A 27,295-nucleotide genomic window follows, 5' to 3' on the forward strand; every position below is an offset into this window, starting at 1 on the left:
ACAGAGCTAGGTCTTGGTCCAGTGGCAAGGATTATCCAAGACGACTGGAGACCTGCTCTGCTGCACGGACCTAGTGCACACACATATCACAGTGTGGGCTGGCCCGTGCTGCCCCTGGGCCCCTGGCCCCGACAAGACCTGTATTAAAAGTTAATTTGAATAGGCCACACCCCCGATTTTTAAAAAGCTCCAGTCTTGTTGTACGGAGCTGCCATTACTATGAATGGTAATACCACCAAAAACAAAGATACACTTTACATTTTAAAAAAAAACACCCCCTTTATTTAAAATTAATAGAAATTGAATTAAATTAAATGGTTTAGAATTTAAAAAATTTTTTTTTAAATATGTTTTAATAATGTTAAAAATAAACTTGCCTTAATGGACATGGTTTTTAATATAAAAATTAGTCATAAAATTTTTTTTTTCTCTATCTTTTAAAATGCTTACGCTAGGAAAAGCAGGCCTTGCGTCTGCTTTTACTAGGTGTAAGAGTTTTAAGGACATTCGCTGGGCTCCTAATACTGCCTGCAGAGGCACTTTACTTTCACATTCGTACAATCGGTCAAAATAAATGTCAGTTCGCAAGTGCCGGGTTTAGGCACATGCATAGTGCACATTGTATGCACCTGGAGAGGCTGCAATTTATGGCCCAAATTGATTAGACAACCTTAAAAATAATTAAATTTTCAGAACTGTATTTTAAAAATTTCTCAATTATTTTCTCTCGTTATTTTTACAAATTATTTTTTGCTTTGAAATATTCAGGGAATATCACATCAGTAATGTAATGATTAATTTGGACAAATTATTAAAAGGCTTGCATGATTCGAGATCAATACTGCATCAGCAAGGCTTTCATTATATATTTGCTGTAAAGCATATAGGTAACATAGAAAGTAGGTGCAGAAATAGGCCATTCGGCCCTTCGAGCCTGCATCACCATTCAATATGATCATGGCTGATCATGCAATTTCAGTACCCCTTTCCTACTTTCTCTCCATACCCCTTGATCCCTTTAGCCATAAGGACCACATCTAACTCCCTTTTGAATATATCTAACGAACTGGCCTCAACAACTTTCTGTGGTAGAGAATTCCACAGGTTTACAATTTTCTGAGTGAAGAAGTTTCTCCTCATCTCGGTCCTAAATGGCTTACCCCTTATCTTTAAGACTGTGATCCCTGGTTTTGGACTTCCCCAACATCGGGAACATTCTTCCTGCATCTAACCTATCTAGTCCCGTCAGAGTTTTATATGTTTCTATGAGATTCCCTCTCATTCTTCTAAATTCCAGTGACTATAAGCCTAGTCACTCTAGTCTTTCTTCATATGTCAGTCCTGCCATCCCGGGAATCAGTCTGGTGAACCTTCGCTGCACTCCCTCTATAGCAAGAATGTCCTTCCTCAGATTAGGAGACCAAAACTGCACACAATACTCAAGGTGTGGTCTCAACAAGGCCCTGTACAACTGCAGTAAGACCTCCCTGCTCCTATACTCAAATCCCCTAGCTATGAAGGCCAGCATGCCATTTGCCGCCTTAACTGCCTGCTGTACCTGCATGCCTACCTTCAATGACTGATGTACCATGATACCCAGGTCTCGTTGCACCTCCCCTTTTACTAATCTGTCACCATTCAGATAATAATCTGCCTTCCTGTTTTTGCCACCAAAGTGGATAATCTCACATTTATCTACATTATACTGCATCTGCCATGCATTTACCTATTCACCTAACCTGTCCAAGTCCCCCTGCAGTGTCCTCGCATCCTCCTCACAGCTTGCACTGCCACCCAGCTTAGTGTTATCTGCAAACTTGGAGATATTACATTCAATTCCTTAGTCTAAATCATTAATGTCTATTCTTGTACTCAATTAGCACGTGGCACCAGTAGCAACCCGGAGATTACTACCTTTGAGGTCCAACCCTTTTTCTTCCTAGTTCGTGAAATTCTGCCTGTAGGACCTCATCCCTCTTTCTACCTATGTCGTTCGTCCCGATCTGGACCATGATCTCTAGCTGTTTACCCTCTTCCCCCCAGACTGCCCTGCTTTCGCTCTGTGACATCCTTGACCCTGGCACCAAGGAGGCACGATACCATTCTAGAGTCACATCTGAGGCTGCAGAAACGTTTTTCTGTTCCCCTAACTATAGAACCCCCTATCACTAGAGCTCTTTTATTCTTTGTCCCTCCCCCCTGTGCAGCTGAGCCACCCATGGACTTGGCTCTGGCTGCACTCCCCAGAGGCACCATCGCCCTCACCGGTGCTCAGAAGTGAATATCGGTTTGAAAGCGAAATGGACTCATGGCCGAGGGGGGCGGTTACACTCCTACACTACCTGCCTAGCATTCTTCCTCCGTCTGGTGTTGACCCACTTCCCCTCGACCTGCACGCTTTTAAGCTGCGGGGTGACCACCTCCTGAAACGTGCTATCCACGTAGCTCTCAGCCTCGCGGATGCACCGTAGTGGCTTTAGCCGCTGCTCAAGCTCCGAAACGCGGAGCTGGAGTAGTTGAAGCTGGAGACACCTCCTGCGCACATGGTTGTCTAGCCCATGCGAAGCGTCCAGGATTTTTCACATGCCGCATGATGTGAACTCCACAGGACTGAGCTGCCCTGCCATCCCTCGAATTAAACTTAGCTAATTTAAAATCTAATTAAGAGAAAAAGAGAGATACTTACCAATTATGGAATTTAATTAATTATTTAAAACATGTCATTTTTTGAAAAATAAATTCACATATTTTAAAGGGTCTAAAAATTAACTTACCTTACAGGATTTTAAATCTTTAAATTATTTTTTTAAAATTTATTTTTTTGCACTTTAAAAGTCTTACGCAGATAAAAGCAGGCCTTATGTCTATTTTTATCGGTCTTAAGAATTTGGAGGATATTCGCTGGGCAGAAGACTCTCTGCCCGCAGAGGTCTTTTAGCTTTGGATGCCTGCGATCTGTCAAAAGAAGACTAAGTGCCAGGTTTAGGCGCATGCACTTCTCATACCTAAATCCGGAACTTGTGGGGATCCAACAGGCGCATGCGCACTTCGTACTTGCCTGTGGGGAGCACGATTTCAGGCCCAATGTCTACCTTTTTTTTATGCTTTCTAAAGTACTCTGTGATGTTATTCTTTGTTAGGAATGCTGCAGAAATGTAAGTTAATTTGCTGATTGGTATAATCTTCTGTTGTTCTAGTTTAAGAAGCTCACAGTACTGCATTGCTCATTTCCTGCTGGCCACCCATCATAAATAATTCTCTTCCTTTGTGTTTTCATGCAGCATCAGCACCTGTTAGCACTGTAACCAGGCGTCGTATTTCTCCAGGTAGTAATCCCACCTGGGAAAAGAAGAGTGTCACCATGTCAAACATTACCATTGACCCGGACATCAAACCTGGGGAGTATGTTATTAAGAGCCTCTTTGCAGAATTCACAGTTCAGGCTGAAAAAAAGATTGAAGTTGTGATGGCTGAACCATTGGTAAGTCAAATTCTAGTTTAAAAAAATTAAAAAGAGGGAAGGTGATTTTTTTGTTTTTTGTTTTCTTTCCCCCTCTGGCGGCAGGGTCTATTGATTTGTTTCCCCTTTACATCTTTTCTTCCTCCAATCCCAGGCAGAAGAACCCGTACTCTCCAGAAAACCCTCTCTAAGCTTATAACTCTTTACCTCCCTCACTGCTTTTCAAACAACATCTCTTCAACCATTTCCTAACTGTCCATCAAAGGCTGGCTCTCTGTTCTTTTTCCTCATCTGTGAAGCACCTTGGGGTGTTATTGTACTTTAAAATCATTATGTAAATGCAAGTTATTGTTTATTGTGTTACCAATTTCATTTTTAGATGTATATAGTCAGTGGTTTAAAAATATGGCTGCCTAAAGAAATTGGAGGAAAATTGTTTGAACCATTTGGTCAAGTATGCAGTGCATGAATACTAACTTGCAGGGAACATAAGAACATAAGAAATAGGAACAGGAGTAGGCCCTACGGCCCCTCGAGCCTGCTCCGTCATTCAATAAGATCATGGCTGATCTGATCATGGACTCCGCTCCACTTCCCTGCCCGCTCCCCATAACCCCTTATCCCCTTAACGTTGAAGAAACTGTCTATTTCTGTCTTAAATTTATTCAATGTCCCAGCTTCCACAGCTCTCTGAGGCAGCAAATTCCAAAGATTTACAACCCTCTGAGAGAAGAAATTTCTCCTCTTAGTTTTAAATGGGTGACCCTTTATTCTAAGATCATGCCCTCTAGTTCTAGTCTCCCCCATCAGAGGAAACATCCTCTCTGCATCCACCCAGTCAAGCCCCCTCATAATCTTATACGTCTCGATCAGATTACCTCTCATTCTTCTGAATTCCAATGAGCAGAGGCCCAACCTATTCAACCTTTCCTCATAAGTCAACCCCCCCATTCCCGGAATCAACCTAGTGAACCTTCTCTGAACTGCCTCCAAAGCAAATTTAAGGGTTAAGTCATGGCAGGAGATCCCAGACCTGTGTCATCTCCTCCTGTGCTATGTGGAAAATCAGGGATGCTGCCAGTGGCCCTGACGACTAAGTTTGCAGAAAGTGCATCCAGCTGCAGCTCCTGACAGTCCGCATTGCGGCACTGCAGCTGCACATGGATTCACTCTGGAGCATCCGCGATGCTGAGGATGTCGTGAATAGCACGTTTAGTGAGTTGGTCACACCGCAGGTAAAGGGTACACAGGCAGATAGGGAATGGGTGACCATCAGGCAGAGCAGTGGAAGGAAGGTAGTGCAGGGGTCCTCTGCGGTCATCTCCCTCCAAAACATATATGCCACCTTGGGTACTGTTGGGGGAGATGACTCATTTGGGAAGGCAGCAGCAGCCAAGTCCATGGCACCATGGGTGGCTCTGCTGCACAGGAGGGCAGGAAAAAGAGTGGGAGAGCTATAGTGGTCGGAGTTTCTATTGTAAGGGGAATAGATAGTCATTTCTGCGGTCGCAACCGAGACTCCAGGATGGTATGTTGCCTCTCTGGTGCAAGGGTCAAGGATGTCTCGGAGCGGCTGCAGAGCATTCTGGAGAGGGAGGGTGAACAGCCAGTTGTCGTGGTACATGTAGGTACCCAACGATATAGGTAAGAAGCGGGAAGAGGTCCTACAAATTGAATTTAGGGAGCTAGGAGTAAAATTAAAAAGTAGGACCTCAAAGGTAGTACTCTCAGGATTGCTACCAGTGCCACGTGCTAGTCAGAGTAGAAATAGCAGGATAGTTAAGATGACTACATGGCTTGAGGAATGGTGCAAGAGGGAGGGATTCAAATTGCTGGGACATTGGTACCGGTTCTGGGGCAGATAGGACCAGTACAAAATGGACGGTCTGCACCTGGGCAGGACTGGAACCGATGTCCTCGGGGAAGTGTTTGCTAGTGCTGTTGGGGAGGGGTTAAACTAACATGGCAGGGGGATCGGAATCTATGCAGGGAGACAGAGGGAAGTAAAATGGGGACAGAAGCAAAAGATAGAAAGGAGAAAAGTAAAAATGGAGGGCAGAGCAATCCAAAGCAAAAATCAAAAGGGGCCACATTACAGCATAATTCTAAAGGGACAAAGAGTGTTAAAAAGACAAGTCTGAAGGCTCTGTGTCTCAATGCAAGGAGTATTCGTAATAAGGTGGACGAATTAACTGCGCAGGCAACTATTAACCATTATGATATAATTGGGATTACGGAGACATGATTCCAGGGTGACCAAGGCTGGGAACTCAATATCCAGGGGTATTCAAAATTCAGGAAGGATAGACAGAAAGGAAAAGGAGGTGGGGTAGCGTTGCTGGTTAAAGAAGAAATTAACCCAGTGGTAAGGAAGGAATTAGCTTGGATGATGTGGAATCTGTATGGGTAGAGCTGTGGAATACCAAAGGGCAGAAAACGCTAGTGGGAGTTGTGTACAGACCACCTAACAGTACTAGTGAGGTTGGGGATGGCATCAAACAAGAAATTTAGGGATGCGTGCAATAAAGGTACAGCAGTTATCATGGGCGACTTTAATCTACATATAGATTGGGCTAACCAAACTGGTAGCAATACGGTGGAGGAGGATTTCCTGGAGTGTATTAGGGATAGTTTTCTGGACCAATATGTCGAGGAACCAACTAGAGAGCTGGCCATCCTAGACTGGGTGATGTGTAATGAGAAAGGACTAATTAGCAATCTTGTGCGAGAGGCCCCTTGGGGAAGAGTGACCATAATATGGTAGAATTGTTTATTAAGATGGAGAGAGACTAAGGTCCTGAACTTAAGGAAAGGTAACTTCGATGGTATAAGATGTGAATTGGCTAGGCTAGACTGGCAAATGCTACTTAAAGGGTTGACAGTGGATAGGCAATGACAGATATTTATAGATCACATGGATGAACTTCAACAATTGTACATCCCTGTCTGGAGTAAAAATAAAACGGGGAAAGTGGCTCAACCATGGCTAAAAGGGAAATTAGGGATAGTGTTAAATCCAAGGAAGAGGCATATAAATTGGCGAGAAAAAGCAGCAAACCTGAGGACTGGGAGAAATTTAGAATTCAGTAGAGGAGGACAAAGGGTTTAATTAGGAGGGGGAAAATAGAGTATGAGAGGAAGCTTGCAGGGAACATAAAAACTGACTGCAAAAGCTTCTACAAATATGTGAAGAGAAAAAGATTAGTGAAGACAAATGTAGGTCCCTTGCAGTAAGAATCAGATTAATTTATAATGGCGAACAAAGAAATGGCAGACCAATCGAACAAATACTTTGGTTCTGTCTTCACGAAGGAAGACACAAATAACCTTCCGGAAATAATAGGTGTCCGAGGGTCTAGCGAGAAGAAGGATCTGAAGGGAATCCTTATTAGTCAGGAAATTGTGTTGGGGAAATTGATGAGATTGAAGGCCGATAAATCCCCAGGGCCTGATAGTCTGCATCCCAGAGTACTTAAGGAAGTGGCCCTAGAAATAGTGGATGCATTGGTGATCATTTTCCAACAGTCTATCGACTCTGGATCAGTTCCTATGGACTGGAGGGTAGCTAATGTAACACCACTTTGTAACAAAGGAGGGAGAGAGAAAACGGGTAATTATAGACCGGTTAGCCTGACATCGGTAGTGGGGAAAATGTTGGAATCAATTATTAAAGATGAAATAGCAGAGCATTTCGAAAGCAGTGACAGAATCGATCCAAGTCAGCATGGATTTATGAAAGGGAAATCATGCTTGACCAATCTTCTAAAATTTTTTGAGGATGTAACTACTAGAGTGGATAAGGGAGAATCAGTGGATTCGTTATATTTGGACTTTCAAAAGGCTTTTGGCAAGGTCCCACACGAGATTAGCGTGCAAAATTAAAGCACATGTTATTGGGGGTAATGTATTGATGTGGATAGAGAACTGGTTGGCAGACAGGAAGCAGAGAGTCGGGATAAATGGGTCCTTTTCAAAATGGCAGGCAGTGACTCGTGGTGTGCCGCAGGGTTAAGTGCTGGGACCCCAGCTATTTACAATATACATGAATGATTTAAATGAAGGAATTAAATGATTACATTTGCAGATGACACTAAGCTGCGTGGTGGTGTGAGCTGTGAGGAGGCTGCAGGGTGACTTGGACAGGTTAGGTGAATGGGCAAATGCATGGCAGATGCAGTATAATGTGGATAAATATGAGGTTATCCACTTTGGTGGCAAAAACAGGAAGGCAGAATATTATCTGAATGGTGACAGATTAGGAAAAGGGGAGATGCAACGAGACCTGGGTGTAAAATTGGCAAGCAGGTACATCAGGCGGTGAAGAAGGCAAATGGAATGTTGGCCTTCATAGCTAGAGGATTTGAGTATAGGAGCAGTGAGGTCTTACTGTAGTTGTACAGGGCCTTGGTGAGGCCACACCTTGAATATTGTGTTCAGTTTTGGTCTCCTGATCTGAGGAAGGACGTTCTTGCAATTGAGGGAGTGCAGCGAAGGTTCACCAGACTGATTCCCGGGATGGCAGGACTGACATATGAGGAAAGACTGGGTCGACTGCGCTTGTATTCACTGGAGTTTAGAAGAATGAGAGGAGATCTCATCGAAACATATAAAATTCTGACGGGATTGGACAGGTTAGATGCAAGAAGAATGTTCCCAATGTTGGGGAAGTCCAGAACCAGGGGTCACAGTCTAAGGATAAGGGGTAAGTTACTTAGGACCGAGATGAGGAGAAACTTCTTCACCCAGTGAGTGATGAACCTGTGGAATTCTCTACCACAGAAAGTTGTTGAGGACAATTCACTAAATATATTCAAAAAGGAGTTGGATGTAGTCCTTACTACTAGGGGGATCAAGGGGTATGGCGAGAAAGCAGGAATGAGGTACTGAAGTTGCATGTTCAGCCATGAACTCATTGAATGGCGGTGCAGGCTTGAAGGGCTGAATGGCCTACTTCGGCACCTATTTTCTATGTTTCTATGTTACCATTGTCTACTCTCTCACCTTTTCAAAAAATTGAATGAGTCAAGGAAGACTTTCCCTTTTGAAATCCATGCTGATTATTGGTTATTATATTTTTTGTTTCTAGGTGTTCTTCTATTTTCTGCTTTAGTAGGGATTCCATTTTTCCTCCCACCGATGTTAAGCTGACTGGTCTAATTCCCTGGACATGTTCTGTTCCCCTTCTTAAAATTAGGTATTACATTAGCTATCCACCCTTTTCTAACAAATTCTTAAATATGTGTAGTAATGCCTCTGCTATCTCTTCCCTAGATTCTTTTAAAATGTGTGGATGCAATGCAGGGGCTTTTATCCTCTGAGTTTAATTAGTTTATTTAACATATCCCCTCTTTGTATTTTAAATGTACTTATCTCATTGTTAATCTCATCATCCAATGCCATGTCCACCTGTTCTATCTCGCTGGTAAATATTGAAGCAAAATAATCAACATAACAAAAACAGATTATCTGGTCATTATCACATTGCTGCTTGTGCGAGCTTGCTTGTGTGCAAATTGGCTGCCGCGTTTCCTACATTACAACAGTGACTACACTCCAGAAGTACTTAATTGGCTGTAAAGCGCTTTGCGACGTCTGGTGGTCGTGAAAGGCGCTATATAAATCCAAGTCTTTTATTAATATTTCTGCCATCTCTTTATCGTTACCTGTGGTATTATCCTGTCTATCCCTTAATGGCCCTATTCCTATTCCAACCTTCCTTTTTTTATTGATCTGCCTGTAAAATATTTTACTGTTTTGTTTTATGTTCCTTGATAATTTAATTTCATAGTACCTCTTTGCTTTCCTAATTGTTTTTTTTTACTTCTCTCCTAATCTTTTTGTATTCTCCTTTATTATGCACTCCCCTGCTGACTATGTACTTAATGTATGCCTCTTTCCTAAGCCTCAATTGTTCCCTTATGGCTTTATTGATCCATGGAGTCTCATTAATGTTTAGTTTGTTCTTTCCTTTTAGCAGAATATATTGTCTTGCACTCTGTTGAACACCATTTTAAATGTTTCCCATTGTTGTTCTGTATCGGTTTTTGCCAATATTGTTGCCCATTTTATTTTCCCAAGTTCTATTCACAGCCCCTCAAAATCAGCTTTTCTCAAATCTATTACCCTGGTTTTCGTCATGCTTGTGTCCTTCTCATTTATCATCTTAAAGCGTGTTATATTATGGTTACTATTGTCTCGATGTTCCCCAATTTTACTTCCCTTATCTGCACTGGTTCATTCCCCATTACTAGATCCAACAGCAAATCATTCTTGTTGGGCTTTTTACATATTGGCTTCGAAATGAGTTCTGTACACATTGCAGCAACTCATTCCCTTATCCCCTTTACCTACCTTTTGGCCCGGGGCCCGGTACAGAATCCGGGATAGAAATGGCCGGCACGGGGTCCCTTCGGCCCGGGACAGAAGCGGCCGGCACGGGGTTCCTTTGGCCCGGGAAGAAGTGGCCGGCACGGGGTCCCTTTGGCTAGGGACAGAAGCGGCCAGCACGGGGTCCCTTCGGCCCGGGACAGAAGCGGCCGGCACGGGGTCCCTTCGGACAGAGACAGAAGCGACTGGCACGGGGTCCCTTCGGACAGAGACAGAAGCGACTGGCACGGGGTCCCTTCGGCCAGGGACAGAAGCGGCCGGCACGGGGTTCCTTCCTCAACTCCCTTTCTCGCAGCAAACCTTGGCACGATGCACGAGCAACCCAGGAAGCAGCCCACTCTGCACTCCATCGGGGGCGATGAACACGTGCTGCTGTGATGGTATTTGAACTTCGGGTCGGTTACAGATCGTGGCTTGAGGGGGCTCTGAGCAGCCCCAGCGGTACAACACACAGCGGGCCATGAGCAGCCCCAGTGGGACATCACAGCGGGCCTGTCACCAGCCTGTCATCGCCACACAGCACTCCCTCCAATCATCAAGATTCACGGCGCGGCCCTTGACAACGTGGACCATTTCCCATATCTCGGGAGCCTCTTACCAACAAAGGCAGACATTGATGCGGAGATTCAACATCACCTCCAGTGTGCCAGTGCAGCCTTTGACCGTCTGAGGAAAAGAGTGTTTGAAGACCAGGCCCTCAAATCTACCACCAAGCTCATCGTCTACAGGGCTGTAATAATACTCGCCCTCCTGCATGGATCTGAGACATGGACGATGTATAGAAAGCACCTCAAGTCGCTGGAGATATATCACCAACAATGTCTCCGCAAGATCCTGAAAATCCCCTGGGAGGACAGGCGCACCAACATCAGTGTCCTCAACCAGGCTAACATCCCCAGTATTGAAGCACTGACCACACTCGATCAGCTTCGCTGGGCAGGCCACATAGACTCCCTAAGCAAATGCTTCATGGTAAACAAGCCAAAGGTGGGCAGTGGAAACCTGAGAAGGACACCCTCAAAGCCTCCCTGGTAAAGTGCAACATCACCACTGACACCTGGGAGACCCTGGCCGAAGACCGTCTGAGGTGGAGAAAGTGCATCCGGGAGGGCGTTGAGCTCTTCGAGTCTCAACGCAAAGAACGTGAAGAGGTCAAGCGCAGGTAACGGAAGAAACGTGCGGCAAACCAGCCCCACCGACCCCTTCCCTCGACGAATGTCTGTTCCACCTGTAACAGGGTTTGTGGCTCGCCTATTGGACAGTTCAGCCATGAGAGAACTCACTTTGGGAGTGGAAGCAAGTCTTCCTCGATTCCGAGGGACTGCCGATGATGACTTAAATGTACAATTGGACTCAACAATCTGAATTGAGAAGAAGAACTGAGAGAGTGAAGGAAAGAAGAAAAACAGCCAGTTACTTTCTTTCATCACTATCCTTTGCTGAAAAGCGTGCATGTGTAGACATCGGGATTGGTTGTGTCTGTGATGCCTTCCGTGGTAAAAATCACCTGCCGACACTCGCTGTCTCGGTTCACACAATTAACCATTTGTCGGCGGTACCAGGGAGCTGTCACACACCAGTAAGAGTCTGTCATTCAGGAAAGGAGGAGAAAATGGGAAGAAAAACAGTGACTCATCCTCTTGTATCACCTATTTATATCATACATGGAAATGTCTGAAGCATCATTTCGTGGTCTTTTCTGCCCACTCAACCAATATTGTGAATGAAAAAGACAATTTTGGGGGGTTGAAAGGAGGGAAGAAAAGGGGGAAACAAGAATACATATATTAGAAACTTTGATCCAATAAACACATTAAAAAACTGCCAAATAATCTTACCGCACATTCACGTCACATGAAACTTCCAAAGAAATTTGGAACATGTGCCATATGATCTCACCACAATTATATGCTTCAAACAGGGATGCATAGGCGCATTCCATCTGTCAAAACTTAATCTGTGTATTATCACTAATTTTACAGAAGTAATTTCCTAAAACACAAAGATCTCTCGGGGCAGTCCATTGGCCGGCATGACTCAAATTCAGCTCGGGGATTTTTCTGTCTGTCCCCACTTCCGCCCTGCTGCTGCCAACCGCCACAAGCGCATCAGTAACGCACATCGCCGCTATCCCGCACCAAATTTACCTCCAAAATCTTTGCTCTGTCGCGCGGTGCCCCCAACAGCTTTTTCTGTCGGGGCACCTTGCTTTGTGTGTGTGCGGCAGCCCTTCAAGGGTGCACTGTCAAGGCTGCCATGTTTTTTTTTGCCGGCTGACTTCTCAATCGGCCGGCCAGTTCTGCCCTGGGTTCCCTCCCTGGTGGCCCAGTGGCCGAACCTACAAAATTGCCGATTCTCTCCCCTTTAAGTGACGAAAACGTGCACTGATGTCACCACTGCTCCGCCGCTGAGACTCGGTCCCGCCCCAACTTCTGCCCTTCACCAGCACTTACCGTCGCACTTCTGCCGCTATTATGACCAACTTATAAACGACAAAGACCTGAATATCGATCAGGAGTCGACCTCTTCCCATACGGCAGTAAAAACAGATAAGAAATTGTAGGTGCGCCAGGTTTCTGGTGTGTCTGAAATTCAGCCCCCTAGAATTCTAAACAAACCCTGTTCAACACAAGGCAAGTTCCAACTGCACCATGCAAATTAATAGCTCCTGGAAAAGATTATAGTCCACACTTCCTGCAGCATTTGTATAACTGAGATAATAGAATAATATGACACCCCTTTTATATTATAAAACTGATGCCAGAAGAATTAGTTATAAATGCCGGTGTCATGGAACCAGTTACAGATTCAACTGCACATGCCACAAACCAACATGATGTTACTCTAAGGCACAGTATTATCAGCACACCAACCCACTGCACTACTTGCCATCTCTATTGCTAGTTTTAAATAACTTGAAACCAGGAAGAGTAGTTTTGATGGAAAGCTACAACCACTATCTGGCCAACTCGTGATGAGCCATACCCACTGAAGTGGCCTAGCAAGCTACAAAACATAACTGACAGACCAACCGTCATTTTATCAAGACAAGCCGCAGGCAATCCCAGCTCAGTCAACCTATGAAAAGTCTTCCTCACCAACATAATGGTATTCTTGCCCAAGTTGGGAGAGCTGGCACAGACTAATCAAGCAATAGTCACTTTCAGTCATAAATTTCAGTCAACAACTCAAACTCCACCAATACTGGGTTTGTTCTGTCTAACCAGCAGAAAAGACTCACCAGAGGTGATGGAGCAGTTGGGTGAACTCAAGGCTTCTATTGATTATCACCTACCACGTTTGTAACCCCTTCATCTGACCAATCAGTTTTTCTTCATGTTGAACACCATTTGGGGGAAACATAAGAAGCAAGGAAATAAAATGTACTCCGGATGACAATCTTCAATATCCATCATCAACACTAGCTCATTAGTACCACCACTGAAAGCCCAGAGGGATATAGCTGCCACACTGGACGTGTGTCAGGTTGTATGGGGACTAACACAAGGCAATAAACTATTTGATCTCATCTTTACCAACTTACCTGGTTGCAGGCACATCTGTCCATAATAGGACGAGCAGGAACGACCACCCCACAATCCCTGTGAAGACAAAGCCTTGGGCCTCCATTGTGCTAAATGAGAATCCACGAGGCACTGTAGGCCATTAGCAACAGTAGAAAGGATATACTTGCTTTGGAGGCAGTTCAGAGAAGGTTCACAAGATTGATTCCGGAGCTGAGGGGGTTGACTTATGAGGAAAGGTTGAATAGGTTTGGCCTCATTGGAATTCAGAAGAATGAGAGGTGATCTTATCAAAACGTATAAGATTATGAGGGGGCTTGACAAGGTGGATGCAGAGAGGATGTTTCCACTGATAGGGGAGACTAGAACTCGAGGGCATGATCTTAGAATAAGGGGCTGCCCATTTAAAACTGAGATGAGGAGAAATTTCTTCTCTCAGAGGGTTCTGGATCTGTGTAATTCGCTGCCTCAGAGAGCTGTGGAAGCTGGGTCATTGAATAAATTGAAGACAGAAATAGACAGTTTCTTAAACAATAAGGGGTTATGGAGAGCGGGCAGGGAAGTGGAGCTGAGTCCATGATCGATCAGCCATGATCGTATTAAATAGCAGAGCAGGCTCGAGAAGCCGTATGGCCTACTCCTGCTCCTATTTCTTATGTTCTTATGATGTATAACTGTGGTGTGCCAGGAGCAGAACCAGGCATGCCTTAGCATTAGGCGTCAAGCTAGCAAAACTATACTGCAGAGCTACATGCATGCTAAACACCAAAAGTAGCAGGTTATAGTCACGGCTAAACAGTCTCAACCAATGGATCAGAGCTAAGCTGACAACATGTTGGATAACCAGTCAACGAATGGAAGGAGGTTCAATAAACATCCCCATCCTAAACCATGGTGAAGCAAATGAGTGCATGAGATAAGAATGAAGTGTATTCAAGTGTCTTCAGCCAAAGGTTCCAAGTGGCAATCTTACACTGGATCCTCCTGCAATTTCCAACATCATAGATGCCAATGTCCACCCAATTCACTTCACCTCTACCTCACATTAAGAAGTGGCTCAGTACACTGAATGCAGAAAAGGCTATGAGCCCTGACAAAATCCTGGCTGTCGTGAAGAGCTGCACACCAGATCTAGCCACTCTTGGCCAAACTATTTTAGTGCAATGTGCAAATTGCCCAGGTTTGTCCCCTCCACAAAAAGCAGGACAAATCTAGCCTGGCCAAAATTGTCCTATTAGCAGCAAAATGATGGAGACAAAATCAACAGAGTCATCAAGTGATATCTATTCACCAATAACTTGCTCACTGATGCCCAGTTTGGCTTTACCAGAACCATTTAGCTCCTGACATCATCATCGCCTTGTTCTAGACGTGGACGCACAAGATGAATACCAGAAAAGTGGAAACAGTAGCTGCTCTCATCATAAATGCCGCATTCCACCGTGTATGGAAAAGGGGGACAGGGGTCAAGAGGAAAACCTGGAGAAGTTGGCAGTCATACCAGGCAGACAAGATGATGCTGGTGGCTTTTTAAAAACTAATCACTACAGCACCAGCACATCGCTGTTGGGGTTCTTCAAGTGCAGGGCTTGCCATTGATAGTTCCAGTCACAGAATCATAGAATCGTTGCAGTACAGTAGGAGGACATTCAGCCCATGCCGGCTCTCTGCAGGAGCACTTCAGCTAGTCCCACTCCCCTGCCCTTTCCCCATAGCCCTTCAATTTTGTTTCCTTCAGGTACTTATCCAATTCCTTTTTGAAAGCCCATATTAAAACTGCATCCACCACCATTTCAGGCAGTGCATTCCAGATGCATTACCATTCACTGCATAAAAAAGTTTTTCCTCATGTCTCCTTTGGATCTTCTGCCAATCACCTTAAATCTGTGTCCTCTGGTTCTCCACTCTTCCGCCAATGGGAACAGTTTATCTCTATCTGCACCCCTCATGATTTTGAACACCTCCATTAATTCTCCCCTCAATCTTCTCTGCTCTAAGGAGAACAACCCTAGCTTCTCCAGTTTAGCTATGCAACTGTAATTCCTCATCCCTGGAACCATTCTTGTAAATTTTTTCTGCATCCTCTCTAAAGCTTTCACAACTTTCCTAAAGTGTGGTGCCCAGAATTAGAGACAATCCTCCAGTTGTGGCCGAATCAGTGTTTTATAAAGGTTCATCATAACTTCTTTGCTTCTGAACTATATGCCTCTATTTATAAAGCCCAGGAACTCGTATGCTTTTTTAACCACTTTCTCAACCTGCCCTGCCACCTTCAACGATTCCGAGGGACTGCCTATGATGATACCCCCAGGTTTCGCTGTTCATGCACCCCCTTTAGAATTGTACCTTTTAGTTTATATTGCCTCTCCTCGTTCTTCCTACCAAAATGTATCATTTCGCACTTTTCTGTGTTAAATTTCACCTGCTACGTGTCCCCCACATTCCACCAGCCTGCCTATGTCCTCTTGAAGTCTATCAGAATCCTCTTCACTATTCATTATACTTCTAGGTTTTGTGCATCTGCAAATTTTGGAATTGTGCCCTGTACACCCACGTCTCAGTCATTAATATATATCAAGAAAAGCAATAGTCCTAGTACCGACCCCCTGGGTATACCTCCCTCCAGTCCAAAAAACAACCGTTCACCACTACTCTGTTTCCTATCACTTAGCCAGTTTTGCATTCATGCTGCACTGTCCCTTTTATTCCATGGGCTTCAACTTTGTTGACAAGCTTATTATGTGGCACTTTATCAATGCCTTTTGGAATCCATGTACACCTTATCAACCCCTTCTGTTGCCTCATCAAAAAATTCAATCAAGTTAGTGAAACACAATTTGCCTTCAACAAATCCATGCTGGCTTCCCTTAATTGATCACTGTTAGTTTTGTCCCAGATCATTGTTTCTAAAAGTTTCCTCACCACTGAGGTTAAGCTGGATTTATAGTTGCTGGATTTATCCTTGCATCCTTTTTTGAACAAGAGTGTAACATTTACAATTCTCCAGTCCTCTGGCACCCCGTATCAGGAGGATGAGGAGGACAAGGACGGGGAGAGACCCCCTTTACACCCACATCCGACATCGTTGGAGTGGATGAAATCCAGAAATCACAACACTGACACTTCATACCCAATAAACCTGTTAACAATCTGTACAGAATGCCCCATGTATGGTCGGTGGGGTAAGGTCAAGCACTTGCGCTTGGGTAAGGGATTTAGGCTGGGGGAGGGATGCACTTGCACTGGGATAAGGGACTTCAGCTGGGGGAGGCAGCACTTGTGCTGGGCCGGGGGAGCAAGGATTTTTGGCTGGGAGGAGGGACGCACTTGCGCTGGGGTAAGGGACTTCGGCTGGCACTTGGTGGCTTCTGGGGAGATCTATCTTCTGTGGCTTCTGGAAGTCAAAGTGGATCGAGTTACAATTTGCGAAGTCAGTGAGAACTTGGGGCTCAATTTTCCCCAATTATCTGCACTTATTTTTGGCGTGCACGGTTTTTATTTGAATAAATTAAAATTTCCAAGTTTCCCCTGTGGCTACAAGAGCAGGTCAGAGGCTGCGGCGAATGTCTCACCTCCTGACTCCCTAAAGCCTTTCTCCAAGACACAAGTCAGGAGTGTGATGGAATACTCTCCACTTGCCTGGATAAGTGTAGCTCCAACAACACTCGAGAAGCTCAACACCATCCAGGACAAAGCAGCCTGCTTGATTTGCACCCTATCCATCACCATAAACATTCACTCCCTCCACCACCAGCGCACTGTGGCTGCAGTGTGTACCATCTACAAGATGCACTGCAGCAACTCGCCAAGGCTTCTTCGGCAGCACCTCCCATACCTGCGATCTTGAAGGATATGGGCAGCAGGTGCATGGGAACACCACCACCTCCAAGTTCCCCTCCAAATTAAACACCTTCCTGACTTGGAAGTACATCGCCGTTCCATCATCATCGCTGGGTCAAAATCCGGGAACTCCCTCCCTAACAGCATTGTGGGATCCCTTCACCACACAGACTGCACGGTTCAAGAAGGCGGCTCACCACCTCCATCTCGAGGGCAATTAGGGATGGGCAATAAATGCTGGCCTTGCCAGTAATGCACGTATCCCATGAATGAATAAAAAAAAATGTCCTCTCATTTTATGGTTAACCATCATCTTTTTAGACTCCTGTTATATAACTCTATGTATTCCTTTGCCATCAATGTCCTGCCTTACTTTATTCTTGCCTACACTCTTCCTGTTTTATTTATATTTAAGCTGGTTATGTTTCTTGTAAATTCCTCCTTCCCCCACCTTATTAGTTTAAAACCTTTGCCAACTCCCTATTTACCCTTTCTGCTGGGACACAGGTCCCATCCCAGTTCAGGTGGAGCCCGTCCCATCGGCACAGCTCCTTCCTGTCCCAGAACTGGTGCCAGTGTCCCATGAAAAGGAACCCCTCTTTTCCACACCAATCCTTTAGCCACGTGTTAATTCTCCTGATATGTCTGCTTCTATGCCAATTTGTTCGTGGCTCGGGCAATAATCCAGAGATTATTACCCTCGAGGTCCTGCTTTTTAATTTAAAAGCTTAACTCCTGATACAGTTTCAGCTCCTCCCTGTTCCTACCGATGTCATTTGTTCCAGCAAGGCGCATGGGAACGCCACCACCTCCAAGTTCCCCTCCAAATTAAACACCATCCTGACTTGGAAGTACATCGCGGTTCCATCATCATCGCTGGGTCAAAATCCTGGAACTCCCTCCCTAACAGCATTGTGGGAGTCCCTTCACCACACGGACTGCAGCGGTTCAAGAAGGCGGCTCCTTTCCAAGCTCCTCTCCAGCCGCTGTGAGATATCCCTTACCCTGGCACCGGGTAGGCAACACACCCTTCGGTATACTAGCTCTTGGCTGCAGAGGACGCCATCTTTCCCCATAATTATAGAGTCTATCACTACCACATTTCAATTCTGCCCTTAATACTCACCAACCAATCACTTACCTGCTGTCCTTGTTTTTTTGGAAATTGAAGTTTTCCGCCATCGCTGTTACCTCCTCCAATTAGGTACTTTCCTCTCCTCCAAATTCCCACTCTTTCCAAATTCTCAAATAAAACACGGGAATGTATATCTTTTGCAAATTATGAATTATTTCTTTAAATGTTTGCCTTTGCTTATCTAGTGTCATATCTTTTAATACACTTTTAATTCCCCACAACCTGCCTCATACCTATGTAGTTTGCTTTGTTCAGATTTAAGACCCTAGTTTCAGGCTTAACTAAATCACTCACAAACTCAACATAAAATTCTATTGTATTATGATCACTGCTTCCCAGAGGCTCCTTTACTACAAGGCTATTAATTAACCCTGTCTAATTGCACAATACTACTAGATCTAAAATCACCTCACAAAGAGAAGGTTTATTTTAAAAAAAAGTCATGTTCATTTTGGTAGAGGGTTAATATTACAATAATGAAGTTGCAACAAGTGTGAGTGGCTTTATTTCTGCAACAGAATTTACAGCATCTATGAGTTGAGAACTAAGGGGGAGTGTGCAACGATGTACCTTGCAACATTTATATCTTACGTGACAATTCAGAGTATATTATTTTCCCTTTAAGCATGTCACAAAAACAGCATGCGATACAACGCATTTTGAAGAAAGCAATTTAGCACAATGTGGAATTCAGGTGAAATCTTTCTTATTTAGATTTTATAGACTAGTTGTTTAGACAGTACCACCAGACCCTTTGACAAAGGGTATTCAAATTGCGGCCCTCTGAACTCAGGCATTCTGGCTCTTGAAGCCCAGGTACCTCAGTCTTATTTGGACCTTCATTTCTTAAATGGTGTTTTGTCCATGTTTAATTTGTCATTCTGGAGGTATGGAAAGGGGGCTGTTTTGAGCTCTGTTATTTCATTGCCAGATAAATCCTAAATCAGAAAACTAAAATCTGTTAGTTTGAGATAAATACAAATTAATGGCAGCATGCATTTTAAACTATATGTGACCCGCCAGCTTCATGATGGGCATCTATAAACATAAAAGCTTGGAATCCTCTGCATTTGGGCACTGGTTTTTGCAGGGTTATCTGGAACCAAGTCAGAAGCATCCTAGCTCCCAATGATGGGTTACCACTCCAGATCCCATTGTTGACCAAGATAGCTGGTCTTTCATCATCAGTACCCTGAAATATTACATGCATGCAAAGCCTGCTGTAGAACATTGCCTTCATCTGATCTTCCATCAACAGGCTTGACAACTTGGAGGGACTTCATCCCCAGTTACCTTGCCTACCACAGAGAGGAGAGTCACTAGTTAATCATTTAAACAGTTGACAGATGTGGGTTTGAGTCCTTGCTTGGCGGACAACAAGAACCAGAGCTCCACATGAACAGCACAACTCACATAAAATGTGTGAATGCTTTACCACCATTCTCTTGACTACAAAATAGACATTATCCTCTTAGAGCTCATTGACTATAGTTCTTTAAATGCAGCACCAGGTCTGCAGGGCAGGGAATGACATTGCTCTTGGAGATCAACACCAAGTGCTACCTATTATCCTCTCGGGTCAGGAAATATGGTTCTGTTAGAGGTCTGCATACCCTCGGTCTTCCATGTCACAGGTTTCTATCCCTAAGAAGGAGGATCCTAATAGTTACGAAATCATTATTGCTTCATAAATAACTTCCAAGTCTCTAGTAATAGCTTAGAATAGAAATTATAGTTCCTTTGAATTTGATATTCAGCCCTTGGGCCTGTGTAGAACCTCCGTGTCATTAATGTCAAAGCCTTAAATCTGCAGGGATTACTTTCATCACAGTATGGCATGTTTCTATCGTCTCCCCAATTAATATTTTAAGGAAGCATTCATTTCGAAAACCTACTCTATCTTCCGGTTCATTCCCATAGAATCATCAAATATTGCAGCACAGGAACTGTTTTTCTCCACATGAGCCAATCAGTCTAATCCTACCATTCTGCTTGCTCTGCATGTCTCTTTCAGTCCCCTTTTTCAGGCAACCATTTAATTCCCTTTTAAAATAATTTATGGACTCTGCAACAGGGGTTTGTGGTAGAGAATTCCACAATCAAACCAACTGCATGGTAGCACACAGACATGTATATATGAAGTAAAGGGATTAGGTTTCGAGGGTCAATATTATATTGTTTGTGCAGGGAAGTGCCTTTCTTTTGATTCCAAGGAGGTTAGTAATGTTTGTAATTACTGTAAATATTGTTTGTGCTGACCAGTGTTCATTTACCTGCTTTAATGTTCAAGAACTGTATAAAGTAGTTTATAACCTATAATAAAAACAGAAAATGCTGGAAATCTCAACAGGTGAGGAAGCAGAGTTAATATTTCAGGTCGATGACGCTTCGTCAGAACTGGAGAGTGTTCGGAAAGAAGGGATTCTTAACAAGCACTGAAAGGGGGAGGGGAAGAAAGAACAAAAGGGAAGATCTGTGATAGGTTGGAAGACAGGAGAGATTAGAGAGACAAAAGGGATAATGGCTCACATTCAAATGGTAATGCCAGGAGTTAGAAAAACATTAGTTAAGATATGGTGTGAATGGCGAGATAATGACCAGCTGCCATTAGAGACCAGGAGAAAAAAAGAAAATAAGAAACAGGGTCTGGGGGGGTGGGGGCGGAGGAGCTGAAGTTTTTGAACTTGATGTTGAGTCCAGAAGGCTGTAAAGTGCCTCAACGAAAGATGGGGTGCTGTTCCTTGGGCTTGCGTTGAGCTTCGTTGGAACAGTGTAGGAGACCGAGGATGGAAAGGTCAGAGTGGGAATGAAGTGGAGAATTAAAGTGACAGGTGACCGGAAGCTCACGGTCACACTTGCGGACTGAACGGAGGTGCTCCGCAAAGCGGTTACCCAATCTGTGCTTGGTCTCCCCAGTGTAGAGGAGACCACATTGTGAGCAGCAAATACAGCATACTAAATTGATAGAAGTATAAGTAAATCGCTGTTTCATCTGGAAGAAGTATTTGGGGCCCTGCATAGTGGGAAGAGAGGAGGTAAACGGGCAGGTGTTGCATCTCCTGCGCTTGCACGGAAAGGTGCCGTGGGAAGGGGAGGGGTTGCTGGGGGTGACTGCGAAATGGGGGTGTCGTGGAGGGAGCGATCCCTTCCGAATGCTGAGAGGGGAGGGGAGGGGAAGATGGGATTGGTGATGGGATCACGCTGGAGGTGGTGGAAATGGTGGAGGATGATCCGTTGAACATGGAGGCTGGTGGGGGTGAAAGACGAGGACAAGGGAAACCCTGTCATGGTTCTGAGGCCAACCTACTCAACCTATCTTCTTAAGTCAACCCCCTCATCTCCGGAATCAACCTAGTGAACCTTTTCTGAACAGCCTCCAATGCAAGTATATCCTTCCTTAAATACGGAGACCAAACTGTACGCAGTACTCTAGGTGTGGCCTCACCAATACCCTGTACAGTTGTAGCAGGACTTCTCTGCTTTTATACTCTCTTCCCCCTTGCAATAAAGGCCAACATTCCATTTTCCTTCCTGATGACTTGCTGTACCTGCATACTATCTTTTTGTGTTTCATGCACAAGGACCCCCAGATCCCTCTATACTGCAGCACTTTGAAATTTTTCTCCATTTAAATTATAGTTTGCTTTTCTATTTTTTCTGCCAAAGTGGATAACCTCACATTTTGCCACATTATATTCCATCTGCAAAATTTTTGCCCATTCACTTATCCTGTCTATATCCTTTTGCAGTTTTTGTGTGTCCTCCTCACACCATCTTTGTATCATCAGCAAGCTTGGCTACATTACACTCGGTCCCTTCATCCAAGTCATTAATATAGATTGTAAATAGTTCAGGACCCAGCACCAATCCCTGTGGCACCCCACTAGTCACTTTTTGCCAATCGGAAAATGACCCATTTATCCCGACTCTCTGTTTTCTGTTAGTTAGCCAATCCTCTATCCATGCTAATATATTACCCCCAACCCTGTGAATTTTTATCTTGTGCAGTAACCTTTTATCTGACACCTTATCGGATGCCTTCTGGAAATCCAAATACACCATATCCCCTTATCCACACAGCTCATTACATCCTCAAAGAACTCCAGCAAATTTGTCAAACATGATTTCCCTTTCATAAAACCATGCTGACTCTGCTTGATTGAATTATGCTTTTCCAAATGTTATGCTACTGCTTCTTTAATAATGGACTCCAGCATTGTCCCAACGACGGATGTTAGGCTAACTGGTCTATAGTTTCCTGCTTTTTGTCTGCCTCCTTTTTTAAACAGGAACGTTACATTTGCGTTACATCTGGGACCACCCCAGAATCCAGGGAATTTTGATAGATTACTACCACTATTACTACAGCCATCTCTCTCAAGACCCCAGGATGGAAGCCATCAGGTCCAGGGGACTTGTCCACCTTTAGTCCCATTATCTTATCGAGTACTATTTCATTAGTGATAGCGATTGTATTAGGTTCCTCCCTCCCTATAGCCCCTTGATTTTCCACTATTGGGATGTTTTTAGTGTCTTCTACCGTGAAGACCGATACAAAATATTTGTTCAATGTCTCTGCCATTTCCCTGTTCTCCATTATTAATTCCCCTGTCTCATCCCCCAGGGGACCAACAATTACTTTAGCCACCTTTTTCCTTGTTGTGTACATGTAGAAACTCTTACGATCTGTTTTTATATTTCGTGCTAGTTTACTTTCATAATCTATCTTCCTTCTCTAGCATTTTTTTTAGTCGTTCTTTGCTGACTTTTATGTAAGTGATCTTAAATTTGTGCCTTCTCTTTAGCAACTCGCCAACTACTGGAAGTAATCAATCACTGTCTGTTCTAAACCCTGAACAAGATCTCTGTCAAGTCACCCCTTCATGCTTTTGTATTCATCTTGCTTTTGTATTCTGTGCCTCTAGATACAAAACTGAGGAGTTGGTTAATGATGTGTTGCTATGCACACTAAGGTTCTTCTCCTTATCATTTAAGATGTATTTCAGTTCCCAATTTTTACTTCCAACACATGCTACTTAATATTTTTCTACGTTGCATTGCTACCACCATCCTTTTTGCCCATCCTTTCCCGCCTTTCTATGTCTCCCTATCGTCTTTCACAATCCTTGTCATAATTGCCATGCTCCCCAATGTGGTATTATCAGCAAATTTCAATATTGTTCCCTCAGTTTCAAATTCCACATCATTATTTGCACCTTTGTGCCCAACTTTTCTAGACTGTCTCTTTTATTGTTATGATACTGAAAATATTTCTTGCTGATGTGTTCAGCATCTACAGTTATGTTCATTTCCATTTTCCTCTGCGCTGGATAGACCATGTCAAGAATAATTTGTCACAAAGTGATACAGATGACGGAAGTACCCAGAACTGATAACAATGGATGTGAAAGTGAATTAATTTGACCCCATCATTCTGCTGAGATTACACACAGGAATTTAGTAGTAGTACGATATCACATTGGGGTTCTTTGACAGTTCTATAATACTCTTAAGTATGCTTAATGTCATGGATACTAGATTTTTCTACAGGAGTTACACAAAAGAATATCACAACTGATTATAATGTCCACAGATTTTCAATTCGTACTGTGGATAGTAGAGCCTCACTGGTAGAGTTAAAAGTCTACAACAGCTGGAGAAATAACTTGAGTTGTTTACTGTAAGTGCTGACATTCTGTTGGATCTGCACTTTTCTAATTAATTTCTGGTACTGCCAAAACATTCCAATGAAACAACATTCCATCAGAGGGCTTATTGTTAGTTCTTTGAATAAATCTGAAGAATAAACAACTCAGTGCTTGTTTGTCCAAGTACTGTCTACTATATATATATTGCACAAATCATTTCACCTGTGTAATGTTTTAATTATTTTTAAAACAATTGTCAAGAGTCATATAAGAATGTGTAGAAAAGAATAATCAGAGGTAGAAATACATTGTTCTTCATTTCTGGATTCCATGTTCAATTGGCAGAGTCAGAATCCAGGTTACCACGGCAGGGGGAAGGGGATGAGGGGGAAATACAAGGGACGATGTTCCTTTGAGATGTTTGGATGTCCATGATGTCACTCACGTGATATTTTCCTTTCTGTGCCTTTGTCTCTTTTAGTGTGGCTTTTTGTTATTTTTTTCATGTTAGCGGACCTTCCCTGTGTCTTTCCCACATTTTAAAAAACCTACAGTTTTAATAGCAGTCATTTTTATTTGTTTTCGGTTATCAGTATTTGACGGCCTGTTTTAAAAAAAAATCTTCTATAATTTTATCAAAGTCTCCTGGATTCAAATGCACTCAGGCCTTTACAGTGGCAGAGCTAAGTATGTATTTTCTCAAAATGTAACAGAACACATAAGAACATAAGAACATTTGGTCCCTCGAGCCTGCTCCGCCATTCAATAAGATCACGGCTGATCTGATCATGGACGCAGCTCCAATTCCCTGCCCGCTCCTCATAACTCTTTACTCCCTTATCGCTCAAAAATCTGTCTATTTCCGTCTTAAATATATTCAATGACCCAGCCTCCACAGCTCTCTGGGGCAGAGAATTCCATAGATTTACAACCCTCTGAGAAGAAATTTCTCCTCACCTCAGTTTTAAATGGGTGGCCCCTTATTCTGAGACATGGGGCCCAAGTTTCCACATGATAAAAAACGGGCGCCCCTCCGAGCTGGGCGCCTGTTTTTCGCGCCTAAAACGGCGGTGGAAAAAAAATGAGCGATTCTGGAGCGCTTTGCAGCTCCTTGTCTGCTTGGTGCGGCGCCCAGGGGGGGCGGAGCCTACACTCGCGCCGATTTTGTAAGTGGGAGGGGGCGGGTACTATTTAAATTAGTTTTTTTCCTGCCGGCAACGCTGCACGTGCGCGTTGGAGCGTTTGCGCATGCTCAGTGTGAAAAAAACATTGGCACTCGGCCATTTTTGTAGTTCTTTGTAGCTGTTTAATTTTTGAACATTTTTTAATAAAAGTACATTGCCATCAGCACAGAATTCTTGTAGCAGTGAGAAGGGTGCAGGAAGCCTCAAAGTTGAGGCAGCCGTTTCCCGACGACCTCCCCCTTTTGCCGTCGGGAAATGGCTCCTCAATTTCTGAGACTTCCTGCAGCCTTCTCTCTTTCCCGCCAGCCGCCTGGAACGGCTCCCTCCCCTCCCCCCCCCCCCACGTTCAGTCGTCTCCCTTCCCCCCCCCCGCGTTCGGTTGGCTCCCCCCCCCCCCCCCACGTTCAGTCGTCTCCCTCCCCCCCCCCCCCCGCGTTCGGTTGGCTCCCTCCCGCCCGCGTTCGGTCGGCTCCCTCCCCACCCCCCCGGCATTCGGTAGGCTCCCTCCCTCCCGCGTTCGGTCGGCTCCCTCCCTCCCGCCCGCGTTAGGTCGGCTCCCTGCCTCCTGCCCGCGTTCGGTCGGCTCTCTCCCTCCCGCGTTCGTTGGCTCCCTTCCCTCCCCTCCCCGGCGTTCGGTCGGCTCCCTCCTCCTCCCCGCCCGCCCGCGTTCGGTTGGCTCCCTCCTCTCCCCCCCCCCCCCCCCCTGGCCTGCATTCGGTCGGCTCCCTCCTCCTCCCCCCCCGCCCGTGTTCGGTCGGCTCCCTCGTTTTGTGAGGCTTGCTGCACCATTCTTCCTGGCTGAAGCACTTTCACACAGGTAGGAAGATGGTTTATTTAATCTTTTATTTGCTTATAAATGTTTATTCAGGTTGGATTTATTTGTATAATATTTGTAGAAGTATAAATAAGGATTGATTGTAGAATTTAATGAGTTCCCTTCCCCCCCCCCTCCCCCCCCACCTCGTTCTGGACGCCTGATTTGTAACCTGCGCCTGATTTTTTAATGTGTAGAACAGGTTTTTTCAATTCTACAAAAATCTTCCCTTGCTCCATTCTACTTTAGTTTGGAGTACATTTTCACTGTGGAAACTTTCAAATCAGGCGTCAGTGGCCAGACACGCCCCCTTTTGAAGAAAAAATTCTGTTCCAAAGTAGAACTGTTCTACCTGACTAGAACTGCAGAAAAAATGCTAAAGAATTCTAAGATAGTCCGTTCTCCACCAGTTGCTCCTAAAAATCAGGCGCAAATCATGTGGAAACTTGGGCCCTAAGTCCACTAGTTTTAGTTTCCCCTATGAGTGGAAATATCCTCTCTGCATCTACCTTGTCGAGCCCCCTCATTATCTCACATGCTTCGATAAGATCACCTTTCATTCTTCTGAACTCCAATGTGTATAGGCCAACCTACTCAACCTATCTTCATAAGTCAACCCCCTCATCTCTGGAATCAACCAAGTGAACCTTCTCTGAACAGCCTCCAATGCAGGTATATCCTTCCTTAAATACGGAGACCATAACTGTACGCAGTACTCTAGGTGTGGCCTCACCAATACCCTGTACAGTTGTAGCAGGACATTTCTGCTTTTATACTCTGCCCCTCTGACAATAAAGGCCAACATTCCATTTTCCTTCCTGATGACTTGCTGTACCTGCATACTATCTTTTTGTGTTTCATGCACAAGGACCCCCCAGGTCCCTCTATACTGCAGCACTTTGAAATTTTTCTGCATTTAAATTATAATTTGCTTTTCTATTTTTTCTGACAAAGTGGATAATCTCACATTTTGCCACATTATACTCCATCTGCCAAATTTTTGCCCGCTCACTTATCCTGTCTATATCTCTTTGCAGATTCTGTGTGCCCTCCTCACAATTTGCTTTCCCACCCATCTTTGTATCATCAGCAAACTTGGCTACATTACACTCGGTCCCTTCATCCAAGTCATTAATGTAGATTGTAAATCGTTAAGGACCCAGCAACGATCCCTGCGGCACCCCACTAGTTACTGTTTGCCAACAGGAAAATGACCCATTTTATCCCAACTCTCTGTTTTCTGTTCGTTAGCCAATTCTCTATCCATGCTAATGTATTACCCCCAACCCCGTGAACTTTTATC

At 44.3% G+C, this 27,295-nt stretch overlaps 1 protein-coding gene across 8 annotated transcripts in view; it reads left to right on the forward strand.

Moving 5' to 3' along the window:
* The window catches only part of fryl (furry homolog, like), a 693,453-nt gene that overhangs the window by 193,898 nt on the left and 472,260 nt on the right, over positions 1 to 27,295 (forward strand). For all 8 annotated transcript variants that reach the window (XM_070870121.1, XM_070870109.1, XM_070870094.1 and 5 more), the window contains one exon: positions 3,282 to 3,481. In XM_070870121.1, the coding sequence (XP_070726222.1) occupies positions 3,362 to 3,481 (120 nt within the window). In that variant the 5' untranslated portion in view covers positions 3,282 to 3,361. The remainder of the gene's footprint in view (positions 1 to 3,281; positions 3,482 to 27,295) is intronic.

Source organism: Pristiophorus japonicus, chromosome 2, assembly GCF_044704955.1.
Source record: "Pristiophorus japonicus isolate sPriJap1 chromosome 2, sPriJap1.hap1, whole genome shotgun sequence".
NCBI lineage: Eukaryota > Metazoa > Chordata > Chondrichthyes > Pristiophoridae > Pristiophorus > Pristiophorus japonicus.